Source organism: Manacus vitellinus, unplaced genomic scaffold, assembly GCF_001715985.3.
Source record: "Manacus vitellinus isolate BGI_N305 unplaced genomic scaffold, ASM171598v3 scaffold_5_pilon, whole genome shotgun sequence".
NCBI lineage: Eukaryota > Metazoa > Chordata > Aves > Passeriformes > Pipridae > Manacus > Manacus vitellinus.
Window position 1 is genome coordinate 24,129,590 of NW_021940682.1, and position 22,725 is coordinate 24,152,314.

The window sequence follows — 22,725 nt, forward strand, 5'->3', positions numbered from 1 at the left end:
CCGGGGAAAGAGATTTATTTCTTCACTCACTAATAGAATCTTTTCTTTTCTATACTAAAGTTTTTAATAAGATTTTTTTTTAAATTACAAGATGCAGCTTAGATTCCCAAGTAATTTCAAATTGTTGACCTTACCTTTCGTGAGTACTTCATCTGAGTTTTATGATGATTTGTATATTTTACTTAACTTGAGAGGAAACAAAGTGCATGTATTAAACTCGGTCACATAACTGAAGAGTTACCTGGAAGCTCTGATCATGGAAAGGACCTATTGCATTAAGCCTGACACAGCCTCCCAGTTGAATGCCAGCATGCCCTGGGAATGCCTGTCTTATTTCAAACTTCCTTTGAATTTGGGGCACCCTGAATGAACAGGCATGTTCAGTGCAGTCATGTCATTGCCTTTCTCCTGCCCTGGTTCCATGCTGTAGAGCTGGTGGTGCACAGAATCATGGAGAGAGTAGGTAAAAATTTATAAGATGGCTCATGTTTCTCAACAGTTTGATGTAGTGGTTTCATGCTGAATGCAAGAGAAGGAAGATCCAGTTTCATCAAGAAGCACTTTCGTAGTTAAATGTTGAATTAAAAAAGTAGTCTTAGTAGTCTGATAATGAATCCTGGGTTTAGTTACCTTAAAAAGAGGCGTTCCTGCATTTGTTGAAGTTTTTCCCTTTGTTTTATGCAAGGTTTGGTGGGAGAGGGCTACTTATTTTGGTGTAGTTTTTACTTTTCTAAGTTTAAAATGTTCATTGCTAACCACTGTTAGGTAACTACCAGTGTATATATCTTTATCTGTAGTAAACATAAGAACTTTATTCTTTGGTGTTCATTTTCTGTTGGTGTATATGCACATGTATTCCACAAACATCCTATTTTACTGATCTGTCCACAACCCTTTTCCAGGTCTGCCAGGAGAATAGTTGTGGGACTTCTTGACTCACTCTGTTGGTTTACTGTAAATATAGGATGTGTTATGGTTTGGTTTCCTGGAATATCTATAAGACTGAATGCATAGAACATCTTTGGACTACCTCTCCATTCTGTGACCTCACTTCTGCATTCGGCCATTGTGTGACTGTTGTATATTGTTTCTACCTAGAGTATAATTGGACAAGGTTCAGAAAACAGATTCCTGATGCTAAAACACTGGAACCAGGTGTTTTAGTGCTCTGTGGAACTCTGTCATTTCTCTTATGCCCTCAGACTTTCTTATTAGACCTGCAAGCCTTTATATGGGGCAGAAACTTAACAGTGTATGACCACTTGATTTGTCAGAAAAATAACTTGGTCCAGTGGGACAGAAGTTTCCTTTGTTTTATGATTATGGACATATTTTAGAATTGTTTGTTTTTTTTTTTAATAGACTGAACCACATCTTTTAGACTTGAAGTACAAGATACTCTGGGGAAGTGCCCGTGTTGTAGGGATCAGACTAAGTGATCGCTGCAGGCTTATTCTGATGTAGTGCTCTATTAGTAATAACAGACTTCACTCAATAGTTATGTTTTGAGCACTGAATAGGCTTCTAGTAGTTACTGATATGATGGCTTCTTACAGGTATTACTATGGAAAACCAACTTTGATTCTTTTGATTATAAAGAAGTTCTTAAACACAATTTTAGAAGAACACATATTGATGAACCTCCTCATCTTCTTGATATTTACCCGAGATCACCTCATCTCCATGATGAAAAACTTCAGTCAGTTGAGGTGAGTGCAATAAGTTATCTAATATAGGAAGCCAGAAGCTTTTGTACAGACTGTCTGGCATTTATAGTTAAATGTGTTTTATGTATACCAGAGAGCTTTTTATTGTTATGTATAATACTTTGGGAGCAACCATAATTTATGAATCCACATTAAGTTTACTAGACTAGCTGATGCTGTCAGATTTATGCTGAAATTCCTTTCATGCTTCTAATATAAGTCTGTACATCTGATTTAGAAAAAACATAGATGATGATCTGGTTTGTGAAGTAACTTGGCAAGTGTTGCAGAAGGTATCTAAATCTGCATTGAACTTTGGAATACTAATCAAAATATATCATTATAAGCAGGACAAAGTGACATTATTGCTGAAAGTCAGATATTTGATTGTAACAAGTTGTTCCTCTTTCCAAGACCATTAGGTATCATGAGAAGATCTTGATATCTATCTAAAAGTTTAGAAAGACTTTATAGGTTAGTAGTGTGTTTTATGTCACTATGTAGTCTGACTTCATGATAACTTCATTCTTGAACTACATTACTGTCAAAGCATCTACTGGCATCCCTTGGAAGTACTGGAAATTTGGGAACCAAAGTGAAATATCAAATATTCTGTTTCATTATCTGGAAAAATCCTGTTTGTCACATTGTCTAAAAGCAGATTGGTAAAAAGTACTATACCTTCAATGAGGCCATTGTTTATGCTATACTTGTGACTGTCCTTAATAGAGCTGACTAGCTTCTGCATGGTGATTACCTGTACTTTTATCTCTTTTTTGATTTTGTCCGGGTGCCTCTAGTGTGGAAGAAGTGTCTCACAGATAAATCTTGAGACTTTTTGGTTGCTGTCATATACTATCATAGGACTAGAGAAATTCACCATTACCTGGTTGTGTTCATATAAAATGTAGATGCTGCTGCCATGGCATTTGTTTCTTGCTCAGAGTTTTAAAACATTGACATTTGGGGATACTGAGCTTTTTTTTTTGGTGGGCGGGTACGTATGCAATATAAATATATGCAATATGAATAGTATAAAGGTGGCAAACACTTTGGTGGAGGAGGGGAACTCTGATAGAATTCATCACTGAGATTTCTCATGTGCCTGGTTCTATTGTCACGTTGGATGTGGAGCTTTCTAATGCTTAGCATTTTGGTCAGAACAAGAACAGGATGACTGCATGTATGACAAGCTTCATAAACAAGCTTCTGTGCTGGACTTTGATATTCATTGAAAGGTCAGTGGATGAAGTTAAGTTTGCTGGTACCAGCCTTCAGTATAGTTGGTCAGTGCCAGAACAAACTCTATCACAGCATTTGCCAGCAGATTTAAGCCACTCTTGCTGTATCAACAGTTTGCTTCAAGACCCATTCAAATTGCACCCAGTTATAACATGTGCTAAGTAAACAGTAGCTTATAGCTGCAGGGTTTGGTTGCTTTCAGTTCAGGTCAATGTTTCCAGACCTCTGCTGCTCAGATGCCTGGCAAAGATGTGAATGTACTCTAAAGCAATTTTTCAGGGTTTTTTTCCTATTCCTGATCCCAGGTAATTGAGAAGCTCTGAAAAAGCTTTGATGAGTTCAGACTTAAGTTAAACTAAGGCTAGGAAGCACCTCTTTGTCAATACTGAAAGAGCACATCAGGGAAATTTGATAGTTGAATGTCAAGAAATTATTTATCAGTTAGTTTTGACAGATTCACTTAACCTAATGTCTGCATTTATTCATAGGTGCTCCATAGTAGTGAAAGGGCTCTATGGCTTTGACATTTGTCATAGCAAAGTTTTGGGCTCTTTGTGGTTTATTTTCTGGCCTGATTTCAGGATTTTAGGAATGGGGTTGTTGTGTTTAGTTTTCTATTAACATCACTGTCAGTGATGTTAATGGAAAACATCACAGTCAGTAGAATATCTTTCTCTCAAATAAACATGAAGTATATTATATTCTTTGAGACAAAACAGTGTCTGATAGTTCCACAAAACTCATATTATTGTAATGTACTATATTTTTATATATGTAAATTAAATATTATAGTAGTAGTGATTAGGATCTCTCTTACAGCTAATTTTCAGAATTAATGTAATAATACAGTAATTTAGACAAAGTTAAGGTGAAGTTACTAAGTTCTGTTTCTCCGTATGTCTTTTCCTGTTATTTTAATTGCCTCTCCTGTCTACGAAGGGGATATTTGTTATGTTGAGGAAGAATAGAGCTTACCAACTGGACAGAAACATAATTTATCCGGACAAAACTAGCATCAGGTTACTACCAGCAGTAATATGCTTTAGTGGCACTAACTGTGCTTGAAATTTTTCGGTGTTCCATTGTCTTAAATATTTCCTCTTGTAAATGAGAAAAAGCATCATGTCTAGCCCCATCATGTCTAGCTGTACTCTGGATAAGAAAAAAAAATTGTCCTTCTTTGGTTAAAACTTGTTAGTTTTTTAATACCTCAACCTCTTTCTAAGGTTGAGGCAATAGACAGAATTTTGACATTAGGCAGTTCCACCACAGTATCACCCTCATCTTTCAGTGGCTCATCATGTGTCTCATATATAAGGGAAAGGAGGGATTGAATCACAGATGTGTCAGAGTGAGCTTTTGGAGGTCATCTGTTCTTCTTGTTAAATGTACATAAAGTCAGCTGTGTCTAGTTAGAAGGCCTTGAAGAAAGATGGAGATTCCCCAGTCTTTTTGGGTGATCTATTCCACTACAGTACAGCAATTGTAATGACACAGTTTTTCCTAGTATCTACACCTCAGATAATATGCAGAACTGTTTCCTTTCTCTTTATTTTCTTCCCTTCTCTTCATATTTCTGTGAATGGGGTAAGATAATCAGTCTTAACTAAATGGAAGTAAAGTTTTCTAAGAGACTTGGTAACATATGCAAGAATTACAGGCAGGCAGAAGAGGCAGTTCAGATATGGGATATTTAAAAGCATAGATGACCATTTAAGGTTTGCTACAAGACACTACAATGTTATCTAGACATTTGAGATGTGTTATAATGCATTGCCCTGAGTTATGCTTTGATGGTTTCTTTGGCTGGCATCAGAGACACAGTGCAGTGTTTTCTCACATCACCTGTTGGAAATGCTGTTTTGAATAAAGCAGCTTGCACAAGGGCGTTAAGAATTACGGGTATCACCTGGTGTCTTGCCTTTCAGGATAGTGACAGAAACGTGGAGCTAGTGTGTACTTTCACTTTTTCTCAAAACTTTTATTCACTCTTCCAAGCTATACATGGAACCATTAGTATTTGAGTCACCTTCCCTAGTTTTTTTTTGTTTGTTTTGTTTTGTTTTTTCTCTCTCTCTCTACATACCTGGGTTTTTTTGACACATAATTAACTTTTACAAGAACTCCTCCTCCTCAGACCAGCAGTAGCCTGAATTTTAATGAAGTGTTGAATTTCCTGTTCTTGACTTATAAATCTTTACAACTCTTCTCCAACTGCACTGATCAATGTGATTTCTTGAATATTTGAGTAAGTAGAGATTTAATGCTTATAATCATTACAATTATTCAGACTATTTGGAAATGTAAGTAAATTACTTGTTCTCTGAAGGCACCTACTTTTTTTTTCTGTTGACCACAGAGGTAATCTTGGGTGACCAGCTCAAATATAGATGTCCAGCAGTATGTCTAAATTTAGCTGAGATAAATCCCAGTCATTGTATCTCTTTGACATAAGGATCTTTTGGAGTTATTTGAAAACAGTATGTTTAAACAGTAATGCAGTTTTAGTGAAAAATACTAAAAAATGCATTCCACTAGGTGACAGTTCTATTTATGAATTTGTCATATTTGTACATAATTTACCTTTTATAATCTAGAGACCTCTTTAAAATAAATGGAAGGTAGAAAAAAAAGTTTCCTTTCAAAACATAGCTTTGAGATTTGAACAATATTAAGGTACACGGAGTTTATATCTTGAGCATAAATAGCTTCTGTTGATTTAGGTTTGTTTTTTTTATCTTAAAATCTTCAGTTAGAGCCTTCCCAAATCTTCGTTCGCAAAGCCTAGCCATGAAAAATCTTCAGTGTAATTTCAGTTGTAAATATTTTCCTAGATGAAGGAAATCCAAATATACACTAGGTGGCAGTAGAAAAAAGAATATATGGCTCGCTTGGCTTGAGGGCTCCAGTCTAGAACAAAAACGGTGTTTAATGAAACTGAATGCTAATTTTCTCTTGGTATGTTTGGAGAGACTATTTCACATCACTTTCCTAGGAAATACTTTGTGTGAGAACTTCCTCTTTTAATTTTATTGACTTCATTTTTCTAACGCATGGAAGGATTTACAGAAACCTTCCTTCAAATATATTTTCTTGTGCTATGGATCAAAATGCGATAATTGTATTATCATATTAAAAGATGATAATGAAAATACTTCTATATCAGTCTACCAAGTAATTAAAGCATTTAAATTTAAATTAAATTTAAATTGAAAACCTTTAATACATGACAGTTCTCCCTACCTTGCTTTTTAGTGTTCTGGTTTTTCTGTCTTGTTTCTTAAAGTTAAATCTTTCCAAATATGTTTGGTAGGGTCATTTTACAGCTAACTACATCACCTTGTTAGGAAATGTCAAGTCATTTGAAACTTTCACGTTTAGAGTAATTCCATTATCTCATTAATTTTTAGTGCAATATTAAACACTAATATTTGTAAGAAGGGTTCATCTACAGCCTTCATGTTTTTGTGCTCATTTCTTTAGACACGTTTTAGATGCTCTGACTAGTTGCTTAATAGTTTTATATTTCATTTTTTCAAATATTGTTTATGATAGTTCCTGCACCCCTAGTCAGTGTTTACAGTGCTCCTCATCATCCCCTTATCTCTGATAAAGCAGTAAACAGAACTATATGAAGAGGAACTTTCATTCCAAGTCCAGGATATGACACACATAAAGACCACATTGAGTAATACCATATATTTATTTAGCAACCTGTATCAAGAAAAGCATTTAACTCATTCTACAATATCTTTCACATATATAAGAAGGAGATACCTCAAAGAGGATGTTTCAAGAGCTATTAGTAATAATACTACAGTAGCTCCTCCACATTAGAGTATTGATAAGTGGTAGGCACCTATTATCCCTCTTCTGCAGAACCCGGCAGATGCATTGTCCTCTCTTCAGCACCCAAATGATTCATACCAGAAAACTACTTTAGTCTTAGCTACTCATAGTAGGATTGATACTCTGATAATGCATTAATTATATTTATTGCAGGACTGACTGAATGTCAGAAGCAAATGACCCTGGGCACTGAATAAATGTAAGCTCTTTGGGACAGTTGCCTGTTTAATCTCAATAGGCATGTCACATATGGAGGGGAAAAAAGTAAAATTTCTGGTTCTTCTCTTCTTTGCTTTAGCACTGATAAAGTGGTAATCAATACCATATTCAGAGGAGACTATGTTTGATCATATTTCTGTTGAGAAGATGCTTTCATTCTCCTTTATCCCTTTCTTTCTTCCAAATCTATTTGAGAAAATTGGAAGAAAGCAGGACTTGATCCTAATATCTGTATATGAGGGAGAAGATCTTAGTATCTACAAATGAGGGAGAATTTTAAGTATGCAGCTTGTGATGGCCCTGTAGCAGTATGGGTTTTCTTGATTGTCCCTGAGTCCCTGCTCATTCTTGATTGATGCAAATATAATCTGAAGACAGAAAAAAAGAATTCATGAATGAAGAATGGCTTGTTGAAACTGAATGAAAGAAAAAGCTAGTCAGAAAAGTGAACAAGCTTAAAAACAGAATTAAGATCTCCCCTTAAGGAAGGCTTGTCATCTCTGATTTGTAAGTGCTGCAAAGCGTGAGAATCTCTCTCACCTTGAATAATCTGATAATATCTGTATTTAAATGTTTCTTTACCTTCTAGCTTGCTAGTAAACTTTGTCTTCTTCCTCCACTTACACTTACTGAGGAATATCTTGCTTCTATTAATTTTAAGCTAAATTTCTGCGTGTAACTTACAGAAATCCAAATGAACTGAATGAAAAGTCTTCAGGCACTACAAGATGTTATTGCCCTCCTTCCCTGGCTACTGATTCTGGATTTAAGATTGCATTCTAGCTACTTAACAAACATGTCTCTGACCTAAAGGTCTGTATGCCAACGTGTGGACCCTAGCATCAGGGATTCTAACTTGTGGAAATAGCGCTGAAGCAGTTACTGAGGGAGCAGCTCTGGCTGAGACAGAATTTTGACCATCTTCAGGTGAAATGTAGGATCTCCCTCTTGAAAAGGCAAAATAAAATGACCCTTGTATCTAAGAAACTTTCAGGGACTAAAATACAACCCTGTCACTAGGCCAGTGTGAGTTTTGAGGGGTTTGTTTATTTTTTTCCACTTTCAGTAGGTTGTTTGGAATTAATGCTCTTTCTGATAAGGCTGCTGTTGGATAGCTGATAAAAAGTTGAAAAGAAAAAAGTTCATTTGTCATTATTACATTAGGCTTCTTGACAATTTGAAAGTCATCTAGTCTTTCTGTGAAATTTGCCAGTTTATAAAATAATGAGAATAGTACTTCTATAAGTCATACTGTGAAGGCAAACATATTAGGCTGTGACACACCTAGATAATATAATGGTACGGAAAATATGCACAAATTTTTATAGGGAGGTTATTCTGATCCTTAGGTGAAACCGTAAGATAAATGAAAGCAGCAGCTTTCTCAAACTTTATATTATCTGATATTTTGTCAATGCTTCACTTTCAGGAAAGGACATTAGGAAAATATTGCTAAAGCTACAGAGTAAGTCCTATAACCAACAATAAGCAAGTAGTCCAACTGTGATATTAAAAGCAAAATTGCAGATGTTGTGATGAGATGTCTGATCAATCAGCCTCTGACATTGTCTCAGTATAAAGCAGTTTTTCCTGTATTTTCCGTAAGAGTGTGATTTGTATTTGGGTAGTTAACTTATCAGAGATTTCAGTGTGATCTCCTACCTGGTTTCCATGACAGTGTTTTTCAAGTTATTTTGGCAATCAAAGTTGGGACACAACAAGTAAGCATGTCAGCAGTCCGTTTGTTGTAGGTGACTTGAGGAACCTGAATGTGAGAACTGACTGACCTGGATTGTTAACTGTGTGCTCACTTTTTATTTCATTCTTATTTCCCTTTCTCTGCTGATGCTGAAATAATAGCATAATTCATTTTCAACAGGTTGACCCTACATATGATGTAACTGATATGCAAACACCTGATCCACCTGTCATAGAGATTAGAACCTCTTCATCTTTCAGTACTCTGGTAAGTTGCTTTAAAAAAAAAGATATGGTATAGCTGTTATCAGAAATGTACTCTTTCTGTCCATATGAATAAAATACTTCTTTTAACAATTGTTGAGTGCTCAGAGCTCAGTATCCCAAAGTCTCAACTTAAGCTTTCTGTCACAGTTCCCAAGCCTAACCAGAAGATGGTGTAATAGCAAAGCTTTCGTGTTATACTGTAATTTTACCCCATATAGACAGAAATTCTATTTATAAGCCCATGCTAATTACATCTAAATATTACTGTTAAAATTTGTGGTTTATTCTCAAACACTTTTTGTAACTCTGTTTTTATCTGCAAATAACGGGAAATCTAAAGAATAACTGTCTCACTGATACAATTCCAGAAGTGCTGCTTTAATTTTTTTCCTTTTAAGGCATTTAATAGTTCTCTAGGAGGAAAAAAAGTAAGACATTTTAAGACAGAATGACACGATTAGAGCCTTCTAATGTTAGCTGTACGTATGACATTGGTATGGCACGTGGGAGGAAAGGAAGGCAATGTTTTAGTGGTGGTTTTGTAGGAGGACAAATATGCTCTCCTGGTATGAAATCTAAAAGACATGCTGTTCTAGAATTAGGTTGAAATGAGAATTTTTCTTTTAGCTCTGAATCTGGACCCGTGAAGGTATAAACTGTATCTTAAGCAATTTTAGTTGCCATAAAAAGAGTTTGTGTGGTTGAAGGGTTAATACGTATGAATAGGCAGCAGGTGTGGTTTCTGCTGTTCTGTTTTGTCATGAATGCTTTGTGAAAGATATATTGTGAAGGTACTATATGAAATTCTTTAAGTTCATGATACAGAAGTTGATGACAAACCTTTACTTCAAAACAAATAATCATATAATAATTTATATTTGAGAAGTGATAATTTAATATATTTTAATTAGCATTTGTTTTGTTGTGTTTTCACAATGGGCATGAGGTTCTTTAAGATAATGTATGTCAAAAGTAATTTGTAGACTTTCAGACATCTAGTAGGCTTGACTGGTAGTGGATTGTGGTGCATATAATTTATTGACTACCTATCACTTTTAAATACTCTGTTCATTACTTACTGCGCATCACAGAATTCAAATGTATAGTTATACTGTAATTCTTTATTACATAAATATAAAATCCGTCAATTACTTAGTCTCCATTAATTCTTTTAATATGAAAGCAATTTACAAAACTTTGCCCAGATCTCATTGTAGGAATATGTTGACCAAATAGATACATTGTTTTGACTGCTGTCTATCTGGCTTTACAATCTTCATTATAAAAATGTTGCTTCTAAATGCATGCCTTTTGACCGTGTCAATAATCATTACCTTTTTTTTTCCCAATATCTTAATCTACTGTTCATCACTGATTCTCACCTTTCTTCATTTCAACATCACCATCTGCATCTTTTTCCATCTAGAAATATTTCTGTATCTTTGTTACATGGACTGCAGCCTTAAAGACAACTGTCCTGTTCCACACCACTATTGACACAAATTCAGGAATCATTTGCATGTTTTCCTTGCCACTAGTATCCTTCCTCTCCCATAGTCATTAACACTTTCTCCAACTTTGCCAGCCTACCTGGTCCTCCCTGCTTTCTAATGCCAACTCATCTTTTAGTGTCATCTTTCTGTCCAGTGTCTGTCTGCTGCATTACCAGTGTCTGCTGTTTGTGGAATAATCACCTGTTTCTTAATCAGACCAGCCATCTAGACCTCTGTGTCTTGTTTCTAAAGGGTTCTGGATCTCAGTGACTTGGACCTTTTCATCTGAAGCTAGTTCAATTTTCCTAATGTATGGAAGGCCCCATCTATAGAGGCTTGATGTGTTCTTCATAAGAAACAAGGGGGAAGGACAGATGCTGGATTTCGTCCAATCACACCTTCACTGCCAGATTTCCTCTTGATACAGTTTGTCCTCACTTGAATGATATTGCTTTTATGCATTATTTGTGTATTTTTTTAATCCTTCTCTAACTTGAGGTTGCCAGATGGTAGTCTAATTCACCATCTTCCCTAATTCATGCCTCTCTCTGATTCCAACCCCAGTGGGTTGCTCTTTTTCTACTGATTATCAAAGGCAATCATTCTGCAGGTCTTTTTTTTTCCCAGCAAACATGCCAAGACCCATTTTAAAGTTGTTTATGGCTTTTTGGTCCTACTTCTACTAAAAGAACACTGTTCAAATGACTAAAAGCCTTTGATCAGGTTGACAGGTTAATTTATAAATGTTCTGTCTATACCTACTTATTCTTTTTGAAGTGTTTTGCTCTAGCTTAAGGAGTTCTTCTGCCCTTCTAATATTTGCAGTGAGAAAAATGCACTCTGCACTTAGATATCTTTAGGGGTTCTTGTTCAATGTATTTATCATGCATGTAATGCAGCAGGGTCTTAAAAATACATTGGCAAGTCTCTAGACCACTGGAAATAGCTAATCAACATATTTAATTTTTCTACTGAAGAAGAGAGAGACAGCCTTTATTAGATCATAGTCTCGAAGTATTTAAAGACTCCCAGTTTCTCTGGAATAAGTAACAACACTGAAGCTTTTGTAGGTTCTTTGTTGAGCTCCCTGAGATGTCTTCAGGAAGATTGGAAGCCTATGCAAAACCTTGCAGTGTTTCATTGAATAGCTATCAAAATTTCTGCCAGTAAGCGGGCAAATGTCCATACGTCTAGATCTAGTCTCAATCCAGGAAATAAGAGAAAGTACTCTTCTTACTGAGAATCTTTTCTTCAGCTGGAATTATGTTCTGTCCTACTGCTTTATGGGAAATATGCTATTACTGCTCCTAAGATGACTTGTGACAGAGCAAAAAGGTATTACTTTTCTTCCCTTCAGTAAAGATTTGTTAATGAAAATGATAGAGTAGTATAGATTGAGAGGGATGCCTGGAGTCCTTTCATCTAACCTTTCCCTTGAAGCAAGGCCAACTTGGATCAAGTTCTTAAAAGCCTTGTCCAGTTCATATGTTAATAATGTGCAAGAATGGAGATTCCACCATCTTTCTGAGCAGCTTGCTCTAGTGTTTGATTGATGACAATATTTTTTTTTCATAATATGTAGCTAGAATATCCTATTTTCCAATATGTCTGTTACCTGTAATTCACAGTGGTCCTCTAATAAGTATCTATATCTGTCTTCTTTCTATCCACCCATTAGATATTTGGGATGGCAGCAAGATCTCCATGTATCCTTTCTTCCTTGAGGCTGAACAAACCTGGTTATCTGCCTCTGCTTGTATATCATGTGTTCCAACCCCTTCACCATCTTGTTCACCCTCCACTGGACTTGCTCCAGGATGACAACGTCTATCTGGGATGAAGAAGACCAAAACAGGACACACAACTCCATACATTTAAGGTGCAGTGAAGTATCACTGTCATCTATTCTTTACAATAGTCTGCCTGGAGAAGACTTGTAAAACAAGTATTTAAAAATTTAACACTCTTGATTCTTTATTATGAATTTAAAATATATGTTTAGATATTTTCTTAGCAGTCCATTTATATTTTTGAGCTGTAACTGTATGAAAAAATTACTGGTATTATCTCTTCCTCCCACTCCTCCTCCTCTTTTTAAGGAATTTTAATTTCTTGCTTCATCAAAACCAACAATTCATCACAGCTTCCCCACTTGAAATGCCTGCTTACATGTTTTTTTTAAATATAGTTGTATTTTCTTGCTTCAAAGATTAAGCTAAGATATGCAGATACGAATGTTCTCGTAGAGATTTTGCTAGAAAACAATTAAATCATTGAACTACCTGAATTGTAAACAACTTATCTTTTCAGCTTGTGTTCTAGCTTAGTTCTAAGGCCAAATCTTTCTGAACATGATGAAAAAACCTTTTTTCATCTCAGATTTACACTGATGCAAATGCCTTTTTAAACTTAGTGAAGGGAATGTGGTCATTGTGTCAGTGGAAAAAAACTTCAATGTGATCTTCATATGGAGTTGCTTTCTTTTGGGCTACAATTACACAAGCATTAAGAACCTCCTGTATATTATTATGGTTAGGAAATAGCTTTGAATTTGATGATTCATTTATTCACTTCTCCTGTGTATTCCTGAAACCAGCGTAAAAATGAGCCATGGATGCTTAGGTAACTAGTATTTGTGCAATGCCCTGACTTCTCCTATGGTAAGACTCTTAATATGTTGCAGTTACTAGAAATCATGCGTATTCTAGCCTTTTGCACTCTGAAAATGTTCACTGAATTGGAGTCAAGGTTTGGGGTCTGGGGGTGGTGTTTCTTTCTCCTTTCTGTTTCATTGAAGACTGGAAGCATTACTGCCTCTCTCTCACCCCTTCTTCTTTGTGTTTCAAGCAACTTAAGCTTAATTTTGGAACTATTAAAAAGGAAAAATTGGAAGTTTTGTTTCCCTTTGGGACTGTTTTGTCCCGTTTCATCCTCCAGTTTTAGTTTTAGTCTTGATGGAGCTTGGGTTTTTTCAATTCTGTAAGGCAATACATTGGTAACCTCCAGTCCCTGATAAGCTGTTGGGAACAAGGGAAAGTTGATGGTGTCTGTAGTTTTTACTGACAGCAGCAGGAAATCACTGTAGAGGCTCTTTAATGTTCCATCCCCTGACCTTGCTCATGTAAACAGGATTTGGAGGAAGCAAAGCAATGTACTGTAATCTGGAAGTCAGAATGTCTGCGCTGGCTGGGAGATGTTTGCTGTTCTTTCTCTTCCAGTGCTATTTAACACTGAAAACATGACATACTTATTTTTTGTTTACAGTACAACTTCTACAAAGTTAAGACTGGATTAATTACTGAGTGAAGAAAGATAAGGATTGTTTCTGTTTGGATCAAAAAGAACATACTAAATTTTAGAATAAAAGGTTTATCTGTACTGTATTTGTAGTAGGTGTCTTGATGCAAAAAGTAGAAGTATCTGTACTCTCCATTTGTCCTGTACATGTTGCTTTTGCAGTTTGTATTTCAGGGTTTAGGGTTTTTTGACACACTGTTCTCTGTGTTTATTTTAAATACAGAAAAATCCAAACCCCACAACCTAAAAGATACCCTCTATATTTGGAAAGACAGCAATTATTAATGCAAAATTTGCATCTATTCTTCCATGTATACAATGAAGGCTTAGTTAACTGTTCTGCCTCATGGAAACTTACTTTGAAAAGATCTTGGAGTAATGTCTCTTCCTTGCATGGCTTATTACAACTCCAGAATCCTGTAGGAGAGGATGACAATAGAAATTATATCTTAAATGCTATTTTAAAAGCTAAAAATGCTGAATATTCTCCTTATTATGCAATGTCAAATTTATTCTGATTTACATCCTTTCCTGGCTTCAGACTTACATGGAAATAAACACCAACTGTCTTCAGTGAGGTTAAGAGGAGGAGAAAAGGAAGAAAGGAAATAATAGCAATTTTATACATAAATCATCTCCTCCCAAATCCAGTTCAGAAGGGAACAGCCAGTAGAACAAAACCCATATGTCACTTCACAGTGCAGAGTAGATGCCTTTACTGCTTGCTATAGTTCATCTGAAAGCGCAACAACTTTCTGTAGTCCACGGATATCAAGTTTTCTTGGGACCTCAGACATTTAGCCTTTCACTTAAACTCTGATCATTGCATGATATTCGTACATTTTTCTCTACATAAGAAAAATTCCAGCACTATTCCCTTTGAAAGGGTGACTGGAATCATTGCCATTGAAGAAAAAGAGAAATGTCCTGGTTTTGTTCCTTATCCAGAACTCAACTGCCAATTAGAATGAGCTCTGCATTGAGGATTGATCCCAGCGGCAAAGGGGCTTTGATAAAAATTGACAGTTCCCAGCCTCTTCCATCACCTTACGTTCCTTGCTCCCAGAGAGAGAAATAAGAAAGACCACTCCCTTAATAGCTGTGGATTTTTTCATATGCTGCCATTCTTCTGGTTACCGGTAAATCTATATTTGAACAAACTGTCAACTCCCTGAACTCCCAATCACAAACTAGAATGAAATTTGGAGAAACAGGATCTTTTCACACTGTTTCCTAAGTTTTGAGGTCAAGTGGTCTGCACCTTCTCCATAGATGAGCATACCAGAAAACTCTCAAACCAGCTCTGAATCTTTCATGTGAAGTCTTATACAAATATAGAATAAATACTGTAAATGGAGGAACTCAGAAGTGTTTGGTGCAGCAGAATAAAAATAAGAATTGTGCTTTTGTGTCTTTGCAAATGAATCTTTCTCTCTGTCCCATCTTGCTTTTAGACAGGCAATTTTTAGTGTTATCTTGGCTTACAGCACACTCTAGACAGACCTTTCTACTCTCTGCATGCTATGCAGGTACAGTGTGTGGGACTGGTGGGGTAGGATAGGCTGCCTGCTCCCCACAACTGTGCAGCTGAACATGTTCAGCTGCTCTCAGGGAAGAGAAGTCTCCCATTCCTCCCGAAGGCTGCACCTAATCCATCTGGAACAACCGTGAGGCAGTAGAGACAGCTCAGCTTTTTCTGTTGCCCAGCGAAGAGCCTTCCAAAGAAGGTATGGTGTATGTGAACAAAATGACTCATCTTCTGTCATAAGTGCCAAAAAGACAAAGTGTTTTGTATATTGAACAGTGAACTTCTAAACTTGCATTTTGAGCCACTGTAGAGGCACAGGGATTTTTAAAAAGATTTGTTTACTTAATCTTAAAAGCAATCTTTGATACCACTAACATCAAATAAAGCTTAAAGAGCAAATACTTGAAGGTGAACTCAACATACGTAATAAAAGAGGAGTATGATCCAAATGGTCCTTGCATTTTGCAGTGATGCTATTCCAACACAGCATGTAATTGCTGGTTTACAAGGAGAGAGCAGGAAATATGTTGTGCCTCTACATAATTAACTAATAATACATATCCTGATGTTCCTTAATAGGCTTCATTATATTCTCTGAGTGAACTGGAGCTTGAGAGAAAGTCAAGTTTTCGTTGGAGACTGAATTCTGAATTTGGGCACTAGAGAGTGCAAGAATAGTTCCTATACTATTTTTAACCTGCTTTCCTGAGGAAATGTACCTTATGAGATTGTACTGGTTTTTTCTATGTCACTGTTCTGTCTCCCTAATAATTTTAGAATCAAATAGTTGGTGGATTGGTTTTTTAATGAACTTTGGAAATAAGCAGTTAGAATAATATATTATCGCTGTAACTTAAGAAAAAGCCAGTGGAATGTGACCCTGAATTCGGTGATACTGGAATAGGCATGGACTAGCTACTGGTGACCCGCCCTGTAAAAATGTCACAGCACATACGGAGACAGCTTAAGTTGCTACAGAGCAGGAAGTGGAGGAGAGGGACCTAAGAGGAAGATATTACACACACACACACAGTTTTTGTGAGGTAACTGCCTTTTCAGAGCTTGCAAAATTTTGCTTCGTATAGGATCTTACTCATGGCAACAGTGCAGTACTTCAGGAATGCTTTTCAGATTGATCCATGTCTGTATATTGTTCTTTTAGTAAATTAGCACATTTCTGGGAACTAAAGAGATGGAAGTTTCAGGTATTATTTCTCTTTCAGTTTCCTGAGATACTTTACATTCTGACCTTGTCTGCTCAAGCAGTGTTCTCCTCCGCTCTGACTGGAAATCTAAGCTGTATTCGTGGTTCTCACAGCTGATTCTGCGGCACGCAGAAAATGCCCGACAGCTATCAGCCCACACATCCAATAACAACTGGTTCCTTCCTCTTCCTGGGGAAGAGTAACATCCTCTGAGAAGAAGTGTCCCCTGAGGAATGCAGGAACAGCAACAAGCCTTTCACACAGGAAATTACTACTATAGCACTTGTAAAAAAGTGTTTCTGTCACTTGGATTGTCAGTCTGTAACAGGTTTCCTGCTGACCAAGATGATGATTTAGTACTGATCTAAATGCCATTTTTGAGTCATTTAGCATAATGGAAGTTAATGAAATCATTCAGTAGCTCTGTTACCCTGTAAGCACCTGTTTTAATTTTTTTTAATGCAGTAACACAAGTTAAGTTTTGAACTTCTTAGTGATCATGGGACTTTAATAATTCCAAGATTCCACATTTTGTATTACTAAGAAACAAGGTAATACTTAGTTTAGTTCATAATGCATGACTTTTTTAGAGAAGGTTCAAGGTTTTATTTTTCTTTATAATAAAGAAATAAAGCGTAATAAAGCTGAACTACAGATGAAGTATGTCAGAAAACAAGATATTAAAGCTAAACTACTGCCCTTGAATTATCCTTTGTTCTTAAATGCTGCTGGAGTCTAAGTTGAGCCCAGCATTCTTACGCCTGTGTGGTAGAAACTTGACTATAAAATGAACACCCATGTGTTATTCAAAATTGTTAATGCAAGGTTTTTACAAAAGCAAGCACTTTAATACTGGTTAAATATTTTCTTATTTTTTCCTAAATGACAATGCTTGAACAAGTGCTAGCAGATTCTGTTTATCACTTAGAGTACAGTAATATCTAAACCCAGAGGGTGCTCTCTGCCTAAAAGCTTGTTTGAGTGTTTTCCAAATATATCAGTTGTTCCAACACATCTCTCTTTGAAGCCATGCTGCATTACTGTCTAGTTTGCAGTAAGAAAGGTAGTTACTTGCTTGATGTGAGATAATGGAAACACTGAGTCAGATTCAAAAATTACATAGGACTGAGAGACTGAGACTTTTCAAATAAAATTCAGCAACAAGAGCAAAAATGTTCCTTCATCAGATAGGTGTTTGATATAGAAAAACTCTAGAAGTATCTTGGCTTGCATCTTCCATCAAAACACTTTTGGGGTCAGAAATTAAGTAGGACAATGCTAAAGTCATTTTAACTTAACAACTGTTTTTATTTGGTTAATTCCATCCAAGTCAATTCCCTGGTCTGCTCAGCTATCTTAACACAAATATTCCGCACAAAGGAAATAATGAGAAAAAATTATTTGGAGATTAAGGAGAAGATTAGCGCTGGCTGTAACCTGACTGAATTGGATGATGTCCATGGAGCCACGTATCCAGCGTGGTTGTGCAGTAACACATACAGGTGCGTTACAGGCTTGACACAGCTGATCATCTTTCTTAAGATGCAATGGAAATGAGGTGGTAGTAATGACTTCCTTTTGTTCAGGCAGTAGGTGTGTTGTATTCAGTTTTGAGTTTTTTCAGCCTAAGAGGATTCAGCTTGCTTTCTTCTGTCTGCATGGCTGTAACCTTAACAGCAGGTATCAGAGGCAGAGGCTGAATGGAGGCAGCTCCATTCTTTTGCTTGAATTAGAAGCATTGTAAAGTAAAAATTGAAAGTATATGACATCAGAGGAAAGCAAATGAGAAACAACCTATGGTTAGTGATTAGGGTCTTCTGGAAGAGACACTGGATTCTATTGCCCTTATGCATTTTGCAATAAATAGTATTTGGGGAAAAAGAAAGAAGAGGAGCTCTCTGAGTGACACCACCAGTGAAGATACATGGCATTACTGTTCTGAAAAGCTGGTTGGTTGATTTGGATTTTGTTCTTTTTTTCTCTGTATACCCTCACAGTACGGTACTCTGGTTGTAGCAGTTTGGGTTGGTGCAAAGAAGGGAGGTAGGGATAGAGAGATGCTATCTTCTGGCATGTTCTAGCTGCGTGGAGATTGTACTTTCTGAGCACCAAGATGCAAGTTCCACACTGCATGTCAGATACTTCACCCAAAGGCATAACAGCGCAACTCCAAGTTAACTATTGCGTATTATTTGTAAAGAAATACAAATCTTGCCATGGAGATTTAAAAGAATTACTTTATCCTTAACCGATTCTAAGATAAACCAATATCAAATGTTCCTCACTGAAAAGATTACTCTTCCAAGATATGTTTTGTTCTTATAGGTGTTTCCTCATTTCTTACATAACTCATAGGACAGGAATTCAGTGTCCATACTTGCAATTTTTACTAGTGTAGTGGAACAGTTCAGTACTATTTGCTTAGTAGTTTCAGCTAGTTGCATGTAAGAAGATACTGTAAGTCTTCACTCAATATCCTGATCACATCAAAGTTTTATCATTTTGCTCAGTTATATGTTATGTAATTGCAGATATTTTCAACACCTCTGCTTTTTATAGCGCGTTACTCTGTAGTGTCTTCTTCTCTGATGTCTTGTATGAGTACATCAGGTTGCATTTTGACAGCTGAATGAAGTCAGATTGCCAAGTAACCCTGACTGTGTCAGTGGTTTCCAGGATGCCTTTTTGTGTTGCCTGTAAACTTGATTTTCCAGATTGCTGATATGTTTTCTATGGCACTAAAACAAGACCAGATATCAGTGGAATCACTAAAGCCAGCATAATTCTGCAGTTAGTTTCTGATTTAACTATTTTTAAAGAAACTAGCTAGATAATTGACTTCATACTACATTAAAACCTAAATGTGTTAACAAAATTATAGCGTGCATATTATGGATTTAAAAAAAAGATACTTTTTCAGGAACAGTTTGACTAAATATTTCACTAGAGAGGTCTTCAGTTTGACAGACAATTTCTTTTTATTTTTTTTTCCTCAAACCATACTGACTTGTTTGACATTAGGCCTTAAATACTTGCTATATGTGTCCCAAATCAACTTTTCAGGTTTTTTTCCCTGACAGAGTTCTCAAGGTGACTGTGACCTGTGACCACACAATTATCCTGTTTATCCTTTCTGATTACTGATGGAATTTCAGCTTCCCCACTCCCCTGGTATTTTCTCCATTTTTACAGGATGTATTAAAAATCAGTATCATTACCTGACTTGTTATTTCAAAGCCATTGAGTTCAAACTGCGTAATCCAGGATATAAAAGTATTTACCTACAGTGTAAATTGTTTAATAGTATTTTTTATACAGTTGGAATAGAAAGTACTTTGCCAGATATACAGTTGCAGCATTTATTATCTTCTGAAATGGAAGATAAAAATACTTCATTAACCAGTGTAAAAAAATTATACATATTTCTTTAACGCCTCTAGCTAATAAGTATGCCATTGTTGGGGCTTCTTTTGTTTCTGATATTTGTAAAGTACAAAAAATCCTTGAGTTATGGAAATTGTGTTTACCTTGCTTCCTATAAATCTGTTTCATAGCTGACTGTAAGTTTTTATTTGAAACTTTTCTCTGACTTTGAAGTAATTATAAGTTCTATTTGTCTCATGCAATCTCTCGTCTCCAATAGCATGCAAACTTATGCCAGAGCCTTTCTCCCCATGGCATTACTTACTGATTTCTCTCCTTTAGCCAGCAGTCTGTTCTCGGGGACCTTATGTGAAATCAGCTCCCTCTAGGATTTCTCTTCCTCCACCAGACCCTCTTACATCTGCAACAAGTTCAAAACCTGTAAGTGAGGTCTGGGGACAAGCAGACAGAAATGATAGCCTCAGCATTGTTTCCTTAGGAAAGCGAGCTAAAATGTCCTTTTTATTGCTCCTAATTCTAAGGACTATAGAGTTTTTGCTAAGACCTTCAATTATCCAAACCAGCTGTGTTTCATCACTTCTAATTTATGGTCATTTGTATTTTTCTACCTTTTACAGTTGAAAAAGCAACAGTATATTTTATCTGTGAAGTCTCTAAATCCCCAACAGGAATTTGACATTTAGGACTGGAATGCCAGCTGTTGATCTGGGATTATAGTGCCAACTGCTTCCATTTTACTGTCATTTTCACATCAAGTATGGAGTGCAGCACACCGTCAGGTTGTATATTCTTCCATATCCCACTGAGTGTGGCATCTCCACATCTTGACTAGACCACTGCCTCTCATGACTGATACTGTACAGTTGATCATTTGTCATTTAGCTCTTCTATCCTGTTGCAAGCACAGTCAGCCTTAGTCAAATGAATTGACAAAGGGGACGTAACAGTATGATATTCTGTTTTATAGGTCTTTTAGCATAGTTGGGTTTATATTTCTTGCCTGTACCCTAGCGGATAGTACTTAATGCAGTGTTTCGTTAATGACTTCATTAAACTTTAGTGAAGTATTTATTATTTATATCTGTACATATCTTTCTTTCAATTCAGTTATATCCCTTATCCAACCCTAACCCATGCAACCCATGCTTTTCTTTCCAACAAAGTGCCCTGTGGGAATGAGCACAGGGGAGCACAAGCATATTTTGAAATCTGAGGTGCCGTTCTTAGCAGGAGTATCTTATGTGTAAGTGTTACACGCTTAGCTTGATTGATCTCTAGAAAATACTTACATTAGTGTTGTCCATTATTATTATCAATTATTTTCCTTAAGATGCAGGGACGTAGAAGACTGAGAGAACCTTCTCTAGAGAGTTTTCACTAGAGTATGGGAAATAATACATCCTCTTGTATCTTGCATGGACACACAGTTCCATGGATTCTTGCCATCACCAGGCTGCTGCAATAAAATACCAAAGTAATCTTCCTTTCAGAAGTTTAAAAAGATCATAATATTAACAGGAATAAGGGAGTTTTTTCTAAGAACATAAAAGATGTAGAGAGACTGCAACTTTAAGAGGACTTCAGTTTGAAATTCATGGTGCATTTTAAGAATCTTAAAATTTCTGTTCTGTTGCTCAATAAAGCATCAGAGCTCAGTGCCAAAGAAATGGCAAGCAGGAATAGAATAAAAGTTTCTTGTTTCTCTTTGTCCCAGTCTAACCAGAGGACTTTCCACAAGGCGGACATGTGGTAGTTTATTGAGATACAATCACATGAGCAAGTTGTATATGTACTGTGGCTCCAAGTTGTATATGTACTGTGGCTTTCAGTCCTGTCTGTGTAACACACTGATGCTCCTTGTTTGGTCTGCCGATGTGATTAGTCACGTTAACCCATGTTCTTTGACATCAAAAAGAAACAGTTGACGATGCAGATTTGTTTGTTTTTTTGGTCAGGACTTTCATACAGCATTCATACATGAATATGCTGAATTATTAGACCTATATAAAGACAACTGATACTGAATGTTGTTTTAGATTGTGATGGTTTTGATCTGGATGTCACTAATACAAATAGAATTCCAAGACATGTTTTGTATGCTAGACCAATAGGAAGATAAGTTAAACAATGACTTAGTGTATATATGTGTGTGTGTGTGTGTGTGTGTTGTCATATGTTTCCCATTTTGAATACGTGGAGGATACTAATGTTAATCAATGTTTTGTGTGGCTGTTAAAAACAAACAAAAAAATGCAAAACACACTACAAGTACTAATAATGTTGCAACAAACATAATTAAATATGGAATGTATGCAGAAGAGTTACATGGGTGTTACATCTGGATGGATATATTACTAAAGTAATGCGCTGTGACCAGTGAAACTTAGTATTTATCTTCAAGTGGTAAACCCTTTATTTAGTGTTTTCCATTTTCCTTATATATATATATATGTATACACACACACAGTTTGTGAACTTTTCATATTATAGGGGACAGAACTATAATTTATTACACACATAGAAAAAATTTAGATTTATATAAAATACATATAAAAATAATATATAACCTTTTATGTATAGCCTTATATTCTAAGGAGATATTTCTTTGTGTATATATACTTTTTTTACTGCCCTATGAGATGTTATGCTCTATTTTTTAAAAGTCATAAATTACATTATTATTTTCTACTTTTCTACATTAAATGGAGAGATGTGGCAGTCCACAGTGAACCTTTTCTGCAGAATCTCTTCTGTGCAAGAGGTACTGCACCTTGCTGAATGAAGGAGCAAGCATCGCTCTTGTTTGAGTTTTATGTCTGCTTGTACCTCAGCTTTTC

At 36.1% G+C, this 22,725-nt stretch overlaps 1 protein-coding gene across 2 annotated transcripts in view; it reads left to right on the forward strand.

The window, feature by feature from the left end:
* The window catches only part of POC1B (POC1 centriolar protein B), a 41,069-nt gene that overhangs the window by 5,829 nt on the left and 12,515 nt on the right, over positions 1-22,725 (forward strand). The window contains exons 7-9 of one of the 2 annotated variants that reach the window (XM_018080561.2): positions 1,557-1,709; positions 8,896-8,982; positions 12,153-12,329. In XM_018080561.2, the coding sequence (XP_017936050.1) occupies positions 1,557-1,709; positions 8,896-8,982; positions 12,153-12,314 (402 nt within the window). In that variant the 3' untranslated portion in view covers positions 12,315-12,329. Of the gene's footprint in view, positions 1-1,556; positions 1,710-8,895; positions 8,983-12,152; positions 12,330-22,725 lie in introns of those variants that run through there. The other variant, XM_018080560.2, reaches the window with a different exon arrangement.